The sequence below is a fragment of the Palaemon carinicauda genome, chromosome 20, assembly GCF_036898095.1.
Source record: "Palaemon carinicauda isolate YSFRI2023 chromosome 20, ASM3689809v2, whole genome shotgun sequence".
In the NCBI taxonomy this organism is placed as follows: domain Eukaryota; kingdom Metazoa; phylum Arthropoda; class Malacostraca; order Decapoda; family Palaemonidae; genus Palaemon; species Palaemon carinicauda.
In genome coordinates, this window is record NC_090744.1 from 28,644,886 (window position 1) to 28,659,905 (window position 15,020).

The 15,020-nt window shown below is 44.5% G+C and overlaps 1 protein-coding gene across 1 annotated transcript in view; it reads left to right on the forward strand.

Moving 5' to 3' along the window:
* mRpL49 (mitochondrial ribosomal protein L49) overlaps positions 1-15,020 on the forward strand; it is a 65,126-nt gene that overhangs the window by 44,686 nt on the left and 5,420 nt on the right. Inside the window, exon 3 of the mRNA XM_068394364.1 lies at positions 13,652-13,775. Within this exon, the coding sequence (XP_068250465.1) occupies positions 13,652-13,775 (124 nt within the window). The remainder of the gene's footprint in view (positions 1-13,651; positions 13,776-15,020) is intronic.

Genomic DNA, 15,020 nt, shown 5'->3' on the forward strand with positions numbered 1-15,020 from the left:
TGGTCATCAAGAGCTTCGAGCAATCTTGGTCTCCCCGTGCCTCTAGAGTGCCCCAGTGGGACGTGGCCAAAGTTCTGAATGCTCTGTTGGAGCCGCCCTTCGAACCCCTTAAGGACATCCTAGACAAGGAGCTCACCCTCAAGACTGTCTTCCATCTAGCCCTGGCATCAGCGAAGAGAGTAAGCGAGCTCCATGGGTTGTCGTACGAGGTCTCGCACACGAAAGGCTGGCGGAAATTAAGTTTCAAGTTCATGCCCGACTTCGTAGCCAAGACACAGAACCCAGCTTACTGGGATCCTAGGTTCGAGGGCTTTTCGGTGCCAGTGATTCCGTGTTCGGACAACCCGAGGGACTTGTTACTGTGTCCAGTCAGGGCAGTTCGAATGTACTTGGAAAGGACGGCCAGACTTAGCCCTGGGATCAAGAGTCTGTTCGTCTCATCGAGATTAGTGAAGAAAGCAATCTCCAGGAATACTGTCTCCTTCTGGTTACGGCAGATGATTATGAGGGCCTACGACAGCACTGGAGTCTCCCTTCCGGGTAAGCTGAGACCCCCATGATATTAGGGGCCTGAGTACTTCATTTGCCTTCGAGAAGAACATGGGTGTGGGCAGATCCTGAAAGTGGGCACTTGGTCCAGGCAGTCCACCTTTACGGCCCACTACCTGAATGACTGTTCTAGAAAGTCTTTGGACGGCTTCTCTATTGGTCCCGTCATTTCTTCGCTCCAAAAGATTTAAGGTTGTAGCCCCGGGGAAGCCTTGGGCAGTAAGTCCAAGCGACACAAGTTCCTTCCTTACCTTTCCCCCTTATTACCGCTTCCCCTCCATTCCCCTTCATCCCTTACTCCTCCCATGTGGGAAACGTTGAGATGGAAGCCCCCATGTCCGAAGATTCTTGAAGTAGCTTTCTCTAAGTCTCATATTCTGTTTTGGGGTCAGAAGAACCTAGTCTCCTATCTAGGTTTGATCTTTTTATCCAGCCGGTCTCTCGGCCCGTAAGACCACTCCCACCTCCTAAAGTATAAGTCTCCTAAGAAAGTAGTTCGAGGTAAGTACTCCGTGTTGGAACAAATCACAAATTTTAAGTAATTTGTATTTTTCCTAACAGTACTTACCTCGAACTACTTTCGGGTTATAGCCCACCCATCCTTCCCCGAGTGTCTTACAGGACTTTGATACCATATCTCAGGGCGAGTATTCATCCGCTACAGAGGGACCCACTATAGAAAACGGAGATAGGGAAAACTACACAAAATTCTGGTCGGTTGGGAGGAGAATCCCAGATACTCCTAAGAAAGTAGTTTGAGGTAAATACTGTTAGGAAAAATACAAATTACTTAAAATTTGTGATTTTTTGTGATCCTCCTTTAGTTCTACCTGAAGTAACAAACAATGATGTTAGTCGAAGTCGGGTTGCTGCTGTACATATAAGGTAGTACTTCAAATTCTTTACTGGGCATAGCAACAATTGATCTGGTTCCTTGGTTACAGAACGTAGACTCAAAGGGCATGAATGTAGAGTCCAGTACCCCCAGATTTTGAGTTTTTCAATATTAAACTTACCCGATAATCATGTAGCTGTCAACTCCGTTGCCCGACAGAATTCTATGGAGGGATACGCCAGCTATCACAATACTAGAAGGGGGTGTACTCACCAGCGCCACCTGTGGCCAGGTACTATAGTACTTCTTGTTGACACCTCCTCAATTTTTCCTCTGTCGTGCTTCCGGCAAGACGTTCTGGGATACGCTTATGTTCTTGGAGTATTTTCACGATTTTGGTGAAGTATTTCTCTTTGATTTCGGCTGTCGCTTTACTGGAACCTTCTATATTAGCTTAGTTAGCTTTTGGAATTAATTTGAAAATTATGGTGACGAAGAGAGTATGAACTCTCTTTCACCTTTTAATGGCCGACCCTTCCCTTAGACGGAAGTGTTGGTGTCTAAGAGAGTATAGACTCTCTTTCTTAATTTTGCTTAACAAAAGTTATAGATTTATTTTATATCTCTCCGCCTCTTATAGGCCTCTTCGATTAACTTCCTTTTATTATAAACTTATTAAAATTAATTTTTATATTTGTTTATATTCAACCTTCCTAATAGTAGGCGGTCTTTTCTTGGTACCGAAGTTAATTAACAATGAGCCCGTCATTTCGGTTTTACCTGTTAACATATTATGCTATTTCCGCCACAGAGTTTGAAAGAATTTCTTTGATAGTCTCGTACTGTTTTCAAAGTTGAACTAACGTTTTGTTTTGTCTCTGCAGTTGTTGACGTTCAGAACGTTCAACTTGCGCTCTATCGTTACGATAGAGAAAGAATTTTCACGGTTTCACGTTGCAGTAAGAGTAACCGTGTCTAGCGTTTTGTTCATTCTTTCTTAACTTAATGGTTTTAATCCTAATAAAGGAACTTTTCATTTTGGGAAATATTTAAGTTTTTTCCTTTAACAATAATATGTTTTAACGATATATATGATTGGGCTCTTCTCTCAGGTTCTAAGTCAAGAGAGAGAGAGAGAGAGAGAGAGAGATAGAGACGGAGGGAGAAAGAGGAGGATAAACGTTTCATTCAAGCGAGTAACGTTGTTATCGTTTTTGCTCTTCTCCCTAGTCTCTTTAGGGGAAGAAGGTAAACGTTTCTAGAGTGATCTAGTGTTTAGTCTCTTTCCAGCCACTGAATTATTTATCTTTCATTAGATTTTTCTGTTACATTGTAATTCTGTTTTCGCAATTACTAACTTTTGAGAAAGGATAGAATTGCGTGTTTCAGGTACAAACCACTTAAAGTTTCGAGTTCAGTGAAATAAGTGCAAACAGAAAATCAAAGTGATAAGTGATTAGCGCAAAGTGTGTCAGTGTTGTGCGTGAGGGTACTTCTGTGCGCGCCAGTCGTCCTCCCAGTCCGGGACCTCTTGCAAGCTCCCAAGCCCAGGGGAGAAGCAATGTCGAAGGGCATAAGGGTTCAGCAGGCCTTGATCGGCGCACAGAAGTATCCTCGGTGGTTGTGGGCGTGTCTTACCGAGACCGTCACTCCCACCCGCAGACGATTGAGCCCTTATTTTGCTCGTCTGCAGAAGAAATTTAGGGGAGAAAACGCTGGTCTCAGGTCTCAAGACCTCTTAAACATAAAGTCCAGACCTATGCCAGACGTACGAAGTTAGAGTTCAACAACCCGGATGCAGTCATTGGGTTAGCTCTGACTCTCCTCAGTCATCAGTTGAATGCACTCCGTCTAAGAGGAGTAAGGTTCTGCCGCAACAGATCTCTGCTGTTAAGGCTTTACCTCAGCAGACCTTAGTGTCTGCCGACCCCAAGTTGACTCTACTGCAGTCCATGCAGTCACAACTTTCGGTCTTGATGCGTGAGTGTCGGGCTGAGAGTGTTGCGCCTCCGCCTCCGCCTACACTCCCTCCGCCTGCGCTCGCTCCGCCTGCGCTCGCTCCGCCTGATCGCAGTACCACCTGCCAGGCGTACGATGTTGAGCCACGTTCTGAGTTTGCTGTTCCCAGTGGTGTTCAGCCTCCGCCTTCTTTAAGGCAACCTTTACAATGGGATCAGGAGGATTATACCTCTCTTCCTCCGCCTCCACTTGCTGCTCCACCAGTGATGCAACACTCGGTTGAGGTACAACAACCTCTCCCGTCCTTGAGTCAGTCTCCTCAGCTCTCGCTGCAGCGAGCTCAACCCTCCACAAGGCAAGCACCACTACACCTTAGCCTTGCGCCTCAGGAGCCTCAGCTTGCGAGACATTTACCTTGTTCTGCGCAGCCTCTACCTCATCGCGCTCCGCTCACAGCACAGGAACAGGAACTTGCTACTCCGCTTCCGCCAACCGCTCAGCAAGCGCTACCCTTGGGTTCAGCCACTCATGCCAGGAGTCAGCCTCCTCCACCCATGCGCCTACCTTCTGCTACTTCCTTTGATCAGCCTTTGCAGACTGAGTCTCAGGTGTTCCCTCAACAGAGTCTTGAAGAGGAAACCACAACTATTGTTGTTCCAGCTCGTTCTGACTCTGCTGTTCAGCATACCTTACCTCCATTTCAAACCTTATGATAATGGAGGTTATTTGTATTACTTATAAAAATATATTTGTATTCCTTGCAATATATTTTTAACAATATCGCAGAATATGGCAAAAAATATGAATCATGAGTTATGAATGTAAGGTAAATATTATGTTGATATTTAAACCCCATGCAAGCATGCATAAAGCACTCTAGCACTGGTCATGGAATTTCTGAGAAATGTTAAACGCCATGCACACGCTCTGCTTACCTTACAGCATGCTCTACATACAGCATGCTCTGCTTACAGCATGCTCTGCATACTACATGCTCTGCATACAGCATGCTCTGCATTCAGCATGCTCTGCATACAACATGCTCTACATACAGCATGCTCTGCATACAGCATGCTCTGCATACAACATGCTCTGCATACAGCATGCTCTGCATTCAGCATGCTCTGCATACAACATGCTCTGCATACAGCATGCTCTGCATTCAGCATGCTCTGCATACAACATGCTCTACATTCAGCATGCTCTGCATACAGCATACTCTGCATACAACATGCTCTGCATACCTTACCGCATGCTTCTCAGTCACACATCTTTGGTTGTTGCCAACTCACTAGACTGTCAAGCAGTTTCATAACGTTGCCTTCTAGTCTGCTGCTTTTGCACCAGTGAACCCTCACTGAGAGAACTTAGCTTTTCTAGGATATGGTCCCTGTAGATGAGAAAGTTCTTTTCTCCCTCCTTCTGATATTCCCTTGAGGACTCTGTCATTTGGAGGGAGCCTTTAGCTGCATAGCCTCTTATGGACTTTTATTTAAGCATAACATGCTTCCAGGGAAGGTAATGGTTCCACTTCAGTCGCTAATCCCGTCTGTTACCACACCTGCTCCCATAGACCTTGAGCTGTGTTGCAAGACATGCAGTCCAAGCTTAGTCCTTGTTAGAGGATTTTTTGTTTACGGAGTCAATGTGTCACGGGGAAGACGTTCAACAACCAACAGAAGTGACTTGTTGTGACGCAGTGCGGCAACCTCAGCAACCCGATAAGGAGTTGTCTGTACGAACCAGACAGTCTAGACAGATTCGGGTTGTCACTGTACTTCCTCGCTTGCCCATGATTGACAGTTCACAGACTGTGCAGCAGTACCATGATCTTGTGTCCGGCTCCGTCAGACGACTGGCTTTTAAGAGCTCCCACAAGTCGTCGCTGTCTGGAGATTTTCAAATGGACTATGGATCTGACCAAGGAACTGGGCCTCCTGGTCAATTTTGAGGAGTCTCAGCTCGTCCCATCCCAGACCATTGTCTCCTTGGGTATGGATCTTCAGAGTCGAGCTTTTCGGACTTTTCCGTCGGCCCCAAGGATCTTCCAAGCCCTAGAATGCATCCAGAGCATGCTGAGAAGGAACCGATGCTCAGTCAGGTAGTGGATGAGTCTAACAGGGACACTTTCATCGCTGGCCCTGTTCATCGTGTTAGGGAGACTCCACCTCCCCCCCCTTCAGTATCATCTAGTTGCTCACTGGATAAAGGACATGACGCTAGAGACGGTCTCAGTTCCTGTTTCCGAAGAGAGGAGGTCTTCTCTCGCGTGGTGTAAGAACAGCTTTCTTCTCAAGGAAGTCTATTTGGCTGTTCAGAAACACGACCGCCGTCTCCTCTCGGACGCATCAGACACGGGCTGGGGTGCGACTTTGGACGGACAAGAATGCTCGGGAACATGGAATCAGGAGCAAAGGACACTTCACATCAATTGCAAGGAGTTGTTGGCGGTTATTCTGGCCTTGATAAACTTCAAGTCCCTCCAGCTTAACAAAGTGGTGGAGGTGGACTCTGACAACACCACAGCCCTGGCTTACATCTTCAAGCAGGGAGGGACTCTTTCGTGGAAGTTGTTCTAGATCGCAAGGGACCTACTCATCTGGTCTAAAGATCGAAAGCTAACTGGTAACGAGGTTCATTCAGGGCGGTATGAATGTCATGGCAGATCACCTCAGACGGAAGGGTCAGGTCATCCCCACAGAGTGGACCCTTCTCAAGAATATTTGCAGCAGACTTTGGGCCCTGTGGGGTCAGCCAACCATAGATCTGTTCACTACCTCGATAACCTAGAGACTCCTGTTGTATTGTTCTCCGATTCCAGACCCAGCAGCAGTTCACGTGGATGCTTTTCTGCTGGATTGGTTCCATCTCGACCTGTATGCATTCCCGCCGTTCAAGATTGTCAACAGGGTACTTCAGAAGTTCTCCTCTCACAAAGGGACACGGCTGACGTTGGTTGGCTCCGCTCTGGCCCGCGAGAGAATGGTTCTTAGAGGTACTGCAATGGCTGGTCGACATTCCCAGGACTCTTCCTCTAGGAGTGAACCTTCTAAGTCTACCTCACGTAAAGAAGGTACACCCAATCCTCCACGCTCTTCGTCTGACTGCCTTCAGACTTTCGAAAGACTCTCAAGAGCTAGGGGCTTTTCGAAGGAGGCAGCCAGAGCGATTGCCAAAGCAAGGAGAACATCCACTCTCAGAATTTATCAGTCTCAAGGGGAAGTCTTCCGTAGCTGGTACAAGACCAATGCAGTTTCCTCAACCAGTACCACTGTAACCCAGATTGCTGACTTCCTGTTATATCTAAGGAAAGTAAGATCCCTTTCAGCTCCTACGATCAAGGGTTACAGAAGTATGTTGGCAGCGGTTTTCCGCCACAGAGGCTTGGATCTTTCCACCAACAAAGATCTACAGGACCTCCCTAGGTCTTTTGAGACCTCAAAGGAACGTCGGTTGTCCACTTCAGGCTGGAATCTAGACGTGGTCCTAAGGTTCCTTATGTCATCAAGATTTGAACCTCTCCAATCAGCCTCTTTTTAGGACCTCACTTTAAAAACTCTTTTCCTCGTGTGCTTGACAACAGCTAAAAGAGTAAGTGAGATCCACTCCTTCAGCAGAATCATTGTTTTCACATCTGAAACGGCTACATGTTCCTTGCAGCTCGGTTTTTGCTAAACGAGCTTCCTTCACGTCCTTGGCCTAAGTCGTTCGAGATCCCAAGCCTGTCCAACTTGGTGGGGAATGATCTGAAGAGAGTACTTTGCCCAGTTAGAGCTCTTAGGTACTATCTAAAAAGGTCTTAACCTTTACAAGGACAATCAGAAGCCTTATAGTGTGCTATCAAGAAACCTTCTTTTCCAAGTTCTAAGAACTCAGTTTCTTACTATTCAGGCTTCTGATTAGAGAAACACATTCTCATCTGAAGGAAGAAGACCTTGCTTTGCTGAAGGTAAGGACACATGAAGTGGGAGCTGTGGCTACTTCAGTGGCCTTCAAACAGAGCCATTCTCTGCAGAGTGTTATGGATGCAACCTATTGGAGAAGCAAGTCAGTGTTCGCATCATTCTATCTCAAAGATGTCCAGTCTCTTTACGAGTACTGCTACACCCTGGGACCATTCGTAACAACGAATGCAGTAGTAGGCGAGGGCTCAGCCACTACATTCCCATAATCCCATAACCTTTTAACCTTTCTCTTGAATACTTTTTATGGGTTGTACGGTCGGCTAAGAAGCCTTCCACATCCTTGTTGATTTGGCGGGTGGTCAATTCTTTCTTGAGAAGCGCCGAGGTTAAAGGTTGTGATGAGGTCCTTTAGTATGGGTTGCAGCCCTGTATACTTTAGCACCTTTGAGTTGATTCAGCCTCCCAAGAGGAACGCTGCGCTCAGTAAGGAAGACGATCTTATTAAAGGCAGAGTAACGGTTCAAGTCGACTTCCTTACCAGGTACTTATTATTTCATTGTTATTGTGGATAACTGATTATATGAAATACGGGATACTTAGCTATCCTTTAGTCTTGTACACTGGTTTTTCACCCACCCCCCTGGGTGTGAATCAGCTACATGATTATCGGGTAAGTTCAATATTGAAAAATGTTATTTTTATTAGTAAAATAAATTTTTGAATATACTTACCCGATAATCATGATTTAATCGACCTTCCCTTCCTCCCCATAGAGAACCAGTGGACCGAGGAAAAATTGAGGAGGTGTCAACAAGAAGTACTATAGTACCTGGCCACAGGTGGCGCTGGTGAGTACACCCCCTTCTAGTATTGTGATAGCTGGCGTATCCCTCCATAGAATTCTGTCGGGCAACGGAGTTGACAGCTACATGATTATCGGGTAAGTATATTCAAAAATTTATTTTACTAATAAAAATAACATTTTTGCAATAAACTCGGGGACGAAGCTGAGAGTCACTTCCCCCCCATTGCCTGGAATGGGCAATATCATACGAGAGACCATGAAGTTCACTGAATCTTTTAGCAGACGGTAAAGCGAGTAGGAACGCCGTCTTCAGAGTGACATTATGGTCTGTTGCATGGCGTAAATGTTTGTAGGAGGTCTTATCTCCGATTGGGGCAAGAGGTCTCATAACTCCGTATGAGTAAAAAAAAGTTCCAACGAAGAGGAAAGATCTACCCCTTTCAAACTAAAGGCTAGACTTGAGGCCGAGTGATAGCCTTTCCCCACCGAGACTGGAAGGTGTTTTTCCTCCCAAAGATAAAGCAGTAACTCCATATTATGGGAATAGACATTGAGGGGAGAGAATCCCTGCCACGACACCAACCACAAAAGATATTCCATTCTGCCTGGTTGGGAATAGACATTGAGGGGAGAGAATCCCTGCCACGACACCAACCACAAAAGATATTCCATTTTGCCTGGTTACCACTGCAGAGGACTGTCGCAAGTGACCAGACATCTGTTTCGCTGCTTGTTGTGAAAGTCCTCTTTGAGAGAGAAGGTGCTGGATAGTCTCGTAGAGACGGAACCGTGCTGAAAAAGATGTTCGTGTGTGGTTGTGTGAGTAGATCGGATCACACGGTTAGTTCTCTCGGGAGATCTACGAGAAGATGCAGAAGATCTGAGAACCACTGCCTGATGCCAAAGCGGAGCTATGAGGGTCATCATTAGATTGTTGGAAACTCTGATTCTGATGAGCAATCTTGTCATCAGACAGAACGGGGGAAAGGCGTACACGCAAAGCTGTCTCACTGTTGTTGGATTGCATCTTGCCTTAGAGCTTGAGGATCCATGACTGGGGAACATTACAGCGGAAGCCTATAGTTCAGGGACATTGCAAACAGGTCCACTGTCGGCAAACCCCACAAAGTCAGGACTTTGTTTGCTATCAGAGGATTCAAAGACCATTCGGAGCCCACTGAGTCTCCCTGCTCAGGTTGTCCGCGAGCACATTCCTCTTGCTCGGAATGAAGCGAGCTGATAGGGGAACCGACTGAAGTTCTCCTAGGGTCTATCTAAGTGACCGTCGACGTGAGGGAAGACTGACGACAAACTCTCTAATGGAATACGTGGGGTATCCCTGACTTGAGAAGGACAAGGCCAAATCAAAGGATTTTTGGCGATCTGATAACAAGATAACATATCAAAAAGGAACCTTACCTCCTTTCGAAAGTTCCAGGGTTTCCTTCGGAAGACAGGGAGATGGAGAACGTCTATGAATTGGAGGATGTTCAGATGCCCGAGGCGCCTTAGGAGAGAGCTTCTGCGGCATAGAGAGGTCTTCCTTAGTTAGTCTAAGGGGCCTGTCGGGGGAAATGGGAACACCCGCAAACTTATTTGGGGGTTCTTTAAACCCTACAGGTAAGGGAATCAGCCTACTGCTAGAGGTAGTCTCAGCAGGAACAGTCACTGAAGGTGTTGGAATAGCAAACCAACCTGATTTTGTAAAAGAAGCTCATGAAAAACTCGCGAAATTGGGTAATTTACTTTTGAAAACCTGAGAATTGCGTTGACGTGAGCGTATCACGAGCAGAAACTTCCGATTCACAAGGGTCTAAAGGCAAACGAGAAGCAGGAAGCCCTACGGGGCCTATGGGAACCTGAGGAATGGAGGACAGCTAACACCTGCCACAGGGGAAGATGAGGCCTCAAAACCTGAGCAACTAGAAGCGTTAGAGAGTACTGTGGCTCGGTCGAACGCGTAAGCATTGGCGATCGTTTAGCCAAAGCGCCCCAGGCCGCAAACGGAACAGGGGGTAACTTAGCAGAATGCACAACAGAGGTTTGGTCAGTGGAATGTCCTTTAACGGTAGGAGGTTGTTGGGAAGAAGAGTGCTTAAACGTCCTACTCCCGAATGTGAGCGTCTAGTTCGTGATCACGAGCGTTCTGCTCGTGATCGTGAACATTTTGCTCGTGAACGGAAACGTTGGTAACGTCTAGAGTGTCTTCCTCGTGAACGTCAAGATTGTAAATGTGAATGTCTAGATCGTGACAGATCGTTTACCTTGTGATTGCAAGCATGAATCTCATGAACACGAGCTTAAATCTCGTGATCGTGAGAGTCTAACTCTTAATCTTGAACTCTTATTAAAACACCATCTGAAAGAAGAATGCTAAGACCGTGATAATCTTTGGTCTTGTGAGCGTGATGCTCTGGAGTTAGAACGTCTTACGAGAATATAACCTTCGATCTCTTATTTCAACATCGGATTGTCGTGAACGATTTCCTGCCTGACCAGGAAGACAAGTTAATGAGTCTCGCCCCTGCAATTGTTGATCAGAATAAATTCTGATCTTATCATTGGATTGCCGCGAACAACATCCTGACCGACCAGGAAGATGAGGTAATGAGTCTCGTCCCTGCCATTGAAGATCAGATGAAGCGTTGTCCACCAGGAGACCGTCTGCAGCAGCAGTAGGAAGGAGGTTAGCCTGCAGGCTGGAAACATTCCTAATGGGAGAAACAAAGGTCTGTAAATTAGGAGACGACGATGCCATAGGATGGTGAGAAGGATCGTCAGCAGGAGGTAGTCCGGAGAGTGAAAGGAAAACCTCGCAAATGCCTAGGGCGAAGTTGGCAACCGGTGAAGAATCCCTCTCAGTCCAACGTTGAAGGCGATGCAGAAGCACTTTCTTCAAAGGGGAAGAAGAAATCCCTGAGGACGGCCAAGCCTGCAAAACATCTGAAATAGAGAAGGGCATTGGAGCGGCAGGAGAAGACGAGGTGGTATTGGGAAAGTCCTAGTCTACAAGTTTCCATCGAAAGAACTTCAGAACAACTTTCTAGGATGAGTCACAGTTCTTCATACCTTCACACACAGCTTGCGTAGGCCACAGATCTTGCTTAGCAAGGTTTTAGCGAGGTGCAGGGACTCCTTATTTCTTGAGTGCTTATTACTTTTCATATTGTTTATTCATTTCTTTATTTCCTTCCCTCACTGGGCTATTTTTCCCCTGTTGAAGCCCTTGAGCTTATAGCATCCTGCTTTTCCAACTAGGGTTGTAGCTTAGCTAGTAATAATAATAATAATAGTTGTATTCAAGGGATATTAAAATAAGAAGATAAGGATATGCAGTTTACATAATAAACTGCAAATGTGTGACAGATTTCTGTGCAACCCTCTATTATCCACGACATGTGTTCCTGTTGGGTAGCATGTCTGTTGCTCGCATTCTCTTGCTAGTGTGGCTTTACAATGACAACAACTACATGAACCTAAGGAATTTAGCATTCCGTAAATGACCACATGAGCCTAAAGAATTTGGCATTCTGTAAACGACGACAAGAACTTGAGGAATTGGGCAATTTCTTAGACAATGCAAGTGCCCTGCTCTTCTATCATTATTATTACATACTAGCTAACCAGGGATGAAAGGAAATAAATAAACTACAAGAAGTAGTGAACAAATAAAATATTTCAAGAAAAGTGACAACATTAAAGTAGATCTCTACCCCTCGAAAAATCTGTCAGTAAGTCAGCCTCGAAGGCTGGAGGAGTTTGGAAACCACAGACAACCTTCACAACCCCCACCCCAACTACTTTCGGCAGTACATCCATTGATACCTTCACTATTGGTCTGGTGGTAGCTACTCAACAGATTTTGTATCAAACCTATCTGCTTCATTGAGCAAGAAGCATTTTGTCTAAGATAGCAATCAAAACGTGAGTCTAGATTCTAGAAGGAGAGGTGAGGAATGACTGGACTTTCCCCCTTCTTTATACCTGTCCCTTTGGATGGTCATGTGCTGGACCAGGTTCTAGATATAGGTAAGTCTCACAGTGGAGCAACTAAAGGTTTTTTTTTTTTTTTTTTTGTAGAATTATCTCCATTTCTCATAAATCATCATATATTCAGACAATATATCCTCTACAAGATATAGGTTCTTCCATGACCATTTTACCATTGTCGCCATATAGGGTCCTAGCCTAACACTTTCAACATCATCTAACCAGGGTCATCGAAAGTTGACAGATGTCGTCACTTTTGATACATTACTTAACCAGGTACCTTGACAATCCCGGGAAAGGGAAATGGTCAGTTTTGGTTCTAAGGTAATAGTTTGTATGCGTATGGGCTCAAATCACAAATTTTCATATTAATATGTATTTCTCCTTACTGTAGAAGCCTGAATCCTTCATGTTACTCTTCACACCTCAACCACTCCTCCGGTCTAAGGTCAAAAGTGGGAGTTTTGCCGACTGTCTGGTGGTTAGGCCTTACTCCCGACGTGCCCGTGACAGCAGTCACCTTGTTAAAATACTAACAGCGTTCCAGCATCCCTGAAGTCCTACTGTATTTCTTTAAATGACTTGGGTGTTTCTATATTTAGGCAATATACAAAATACCTGGAAAATTTGTGATTTTAGGGCTGTAATGGCCTTTCTCTTTCCTTCATTGACTTCAAGACTGAAAAACATGGGACAGTATGGCCTACCCAAGGCAAAGTTAATGCCATTAACCACTAAATTATTTCAGTACTTGACAAATGTCTAAGCCTATTGAAGGAAAGGAAAGAAAATTTTTCAATTTTTCCTGGGTAACCGTCTACATGCTAAACCTTCCAGAGTAAAGCAGTGTGAACTTCAGACAAGTATAAAAATAAACTTTATTCAAATTTGGTTCCTGTAGTCACACCAATTTTCTTCATCATTGCTCCTCTAATTGCTTCTTTCTGTTTTCCCTGGTTACTTAAAATCATCTAACTTTTCCTACTCAATAGATTCTTCATTACTCTCTTTTCTTGTAGTAAACAAAGGTACATGTATGTACTAATCTGCTGTATCTATCTGTTTTAGGAATGGGAAAATTCTTTTACAAACATTTTCCTTCTCTTAGCAATTATTTTTCAATGCTGGCTTTCAATTCTTTAATATACAGTTCTGTAGCCTATATACTGTATTCTATAGGTGTTCAGTAACATTCTCTACTACCAAGCAAGAAGTACAGGCTCAAAAAAAAAAGTATTTTGGAAGAAAAGTAAAGGATAAAATGAAAATATTTGGTTCTGTGGAACTGACAAAAAGTATATTAGTGTAGATTTCAGGGCCTATTGGTCAAGCGCACACTTCTTGCAATTCTGCAGTCTGTAAGTAAAATTCAGAATGTGAAGTATCTTTATTAAAAAATGTGATATTTTTGTATTGATTTCCAAATTGAAAATATCCCCCAAAAATTAGTTGTGTGCAATCAAAAACATTATATGTGAAATATAATCTACAAAATACTAAATTAGTACTGCAAATCCATTTTCAATATCATTTTTTTTAATGAGTATCTTTAATACCTATGTTCTGAAACTAAAACAAAAGATCATGAACAATGTTTCTTTATTACAGGTGAGGTTATGCCATCAGGATGGAGGGCACCATCTGCCAAACCTGGGGATTATCCATATTTCGTAAATCGAAATGCCAACCACATGCTGCCAGTATATGTCCTTCACAAGCCAATATTGAGCAGGTAAGATTAAATTTTTATTCTGCTTAGTTACCTTTTTTCTAGTCAAATGTATGATTTGCAACTGTACTTGGTAAATTGCCATATGTTTGCTATATTACTATTACTGTATAAAAAATTGTGGAATGTGCTTTCAAATCATATAAAACTTAGAAATTTCACTCTTAATAATGCTTTTATTTCTTATTGTTTCTACATGAATACAAACCCTTGTTATTTATAAAAATATTATTTCACTTTGGCTGGAACTCTGCTTTTTAAATTTTAGAGAGGTCTCTCAAAATTTTCCTCCATCTACAACTCCTCAGAATGTGAGTTATGATAATTTGTCAATATTTCTTATTTGTTATCAAAAATTAATGTATAAAATTCTATTACAGGTATTAGTATTTATAACATCATACATCTTTAAAAATTACTGTAAATATATATAAGAACTGGAATGCAACAATTCCCATTTTGTTCCGTTACTGGAATACAAACCACGCTATTTAATAGGGGTATTACTTTCGGCGTAGCTGAAATGACGAGCCATTAATTTTTAATGAGGGTCAACTACCCATACCGCAATTTGGGAGGTGGGAGAGGGTGGCTTTCCACTTCGCCTTAGAGGTCTCCCTTCACCAGCGGTGAAGAGGAGCCTCTTTGGTTCACTGTCGTCGCAACCATCTTCGATGCAGTCGTCTGACCTTCATTCATCGATCGTCACTGCTCCTGCAACCAGTCTTATGACTTCGGTCATGGACCTCAACTTATCGTTCGCGATCCCCTTCGGTGGATGGAGGCCCTTGCAAAGGGCACGTCGACCATCCACCCTCCAGACCTGCCAACGTGCCATCACCGTTCCTGTCAACGGTAGAGCCTATTGTAGCTCTACCATAAAGTGCGCGGCTGCGAGCCATCACCCTGCAGCTCGCCAACCGACAGGACTTCAGCCATCACCAGCAGCTCGTCAACACTCTACAGCGTGCCCCTTGACCTGCTCGGCCTCATAGAAGGCAGCAAATTCATGCGCCTGCGCACCAACGTTCTCATGCGCGCCCACGATCTCCTGCGCATCAGCGCTCCCCTGTGCCTGCGCGCCAACATGTGCGCCAATTCTCTATTGCACACCAGCGCGCTCCCGTACGCCAGTACTCAGCTGTGCGTCAACAAATGCCTGCGCCCCATTATTCTCCGACGCCCAAACACTCTACGTGAGACCGCAGGCACATTCAGCTCTCACCTGTGTGCCGGCGCTCTCCTGGA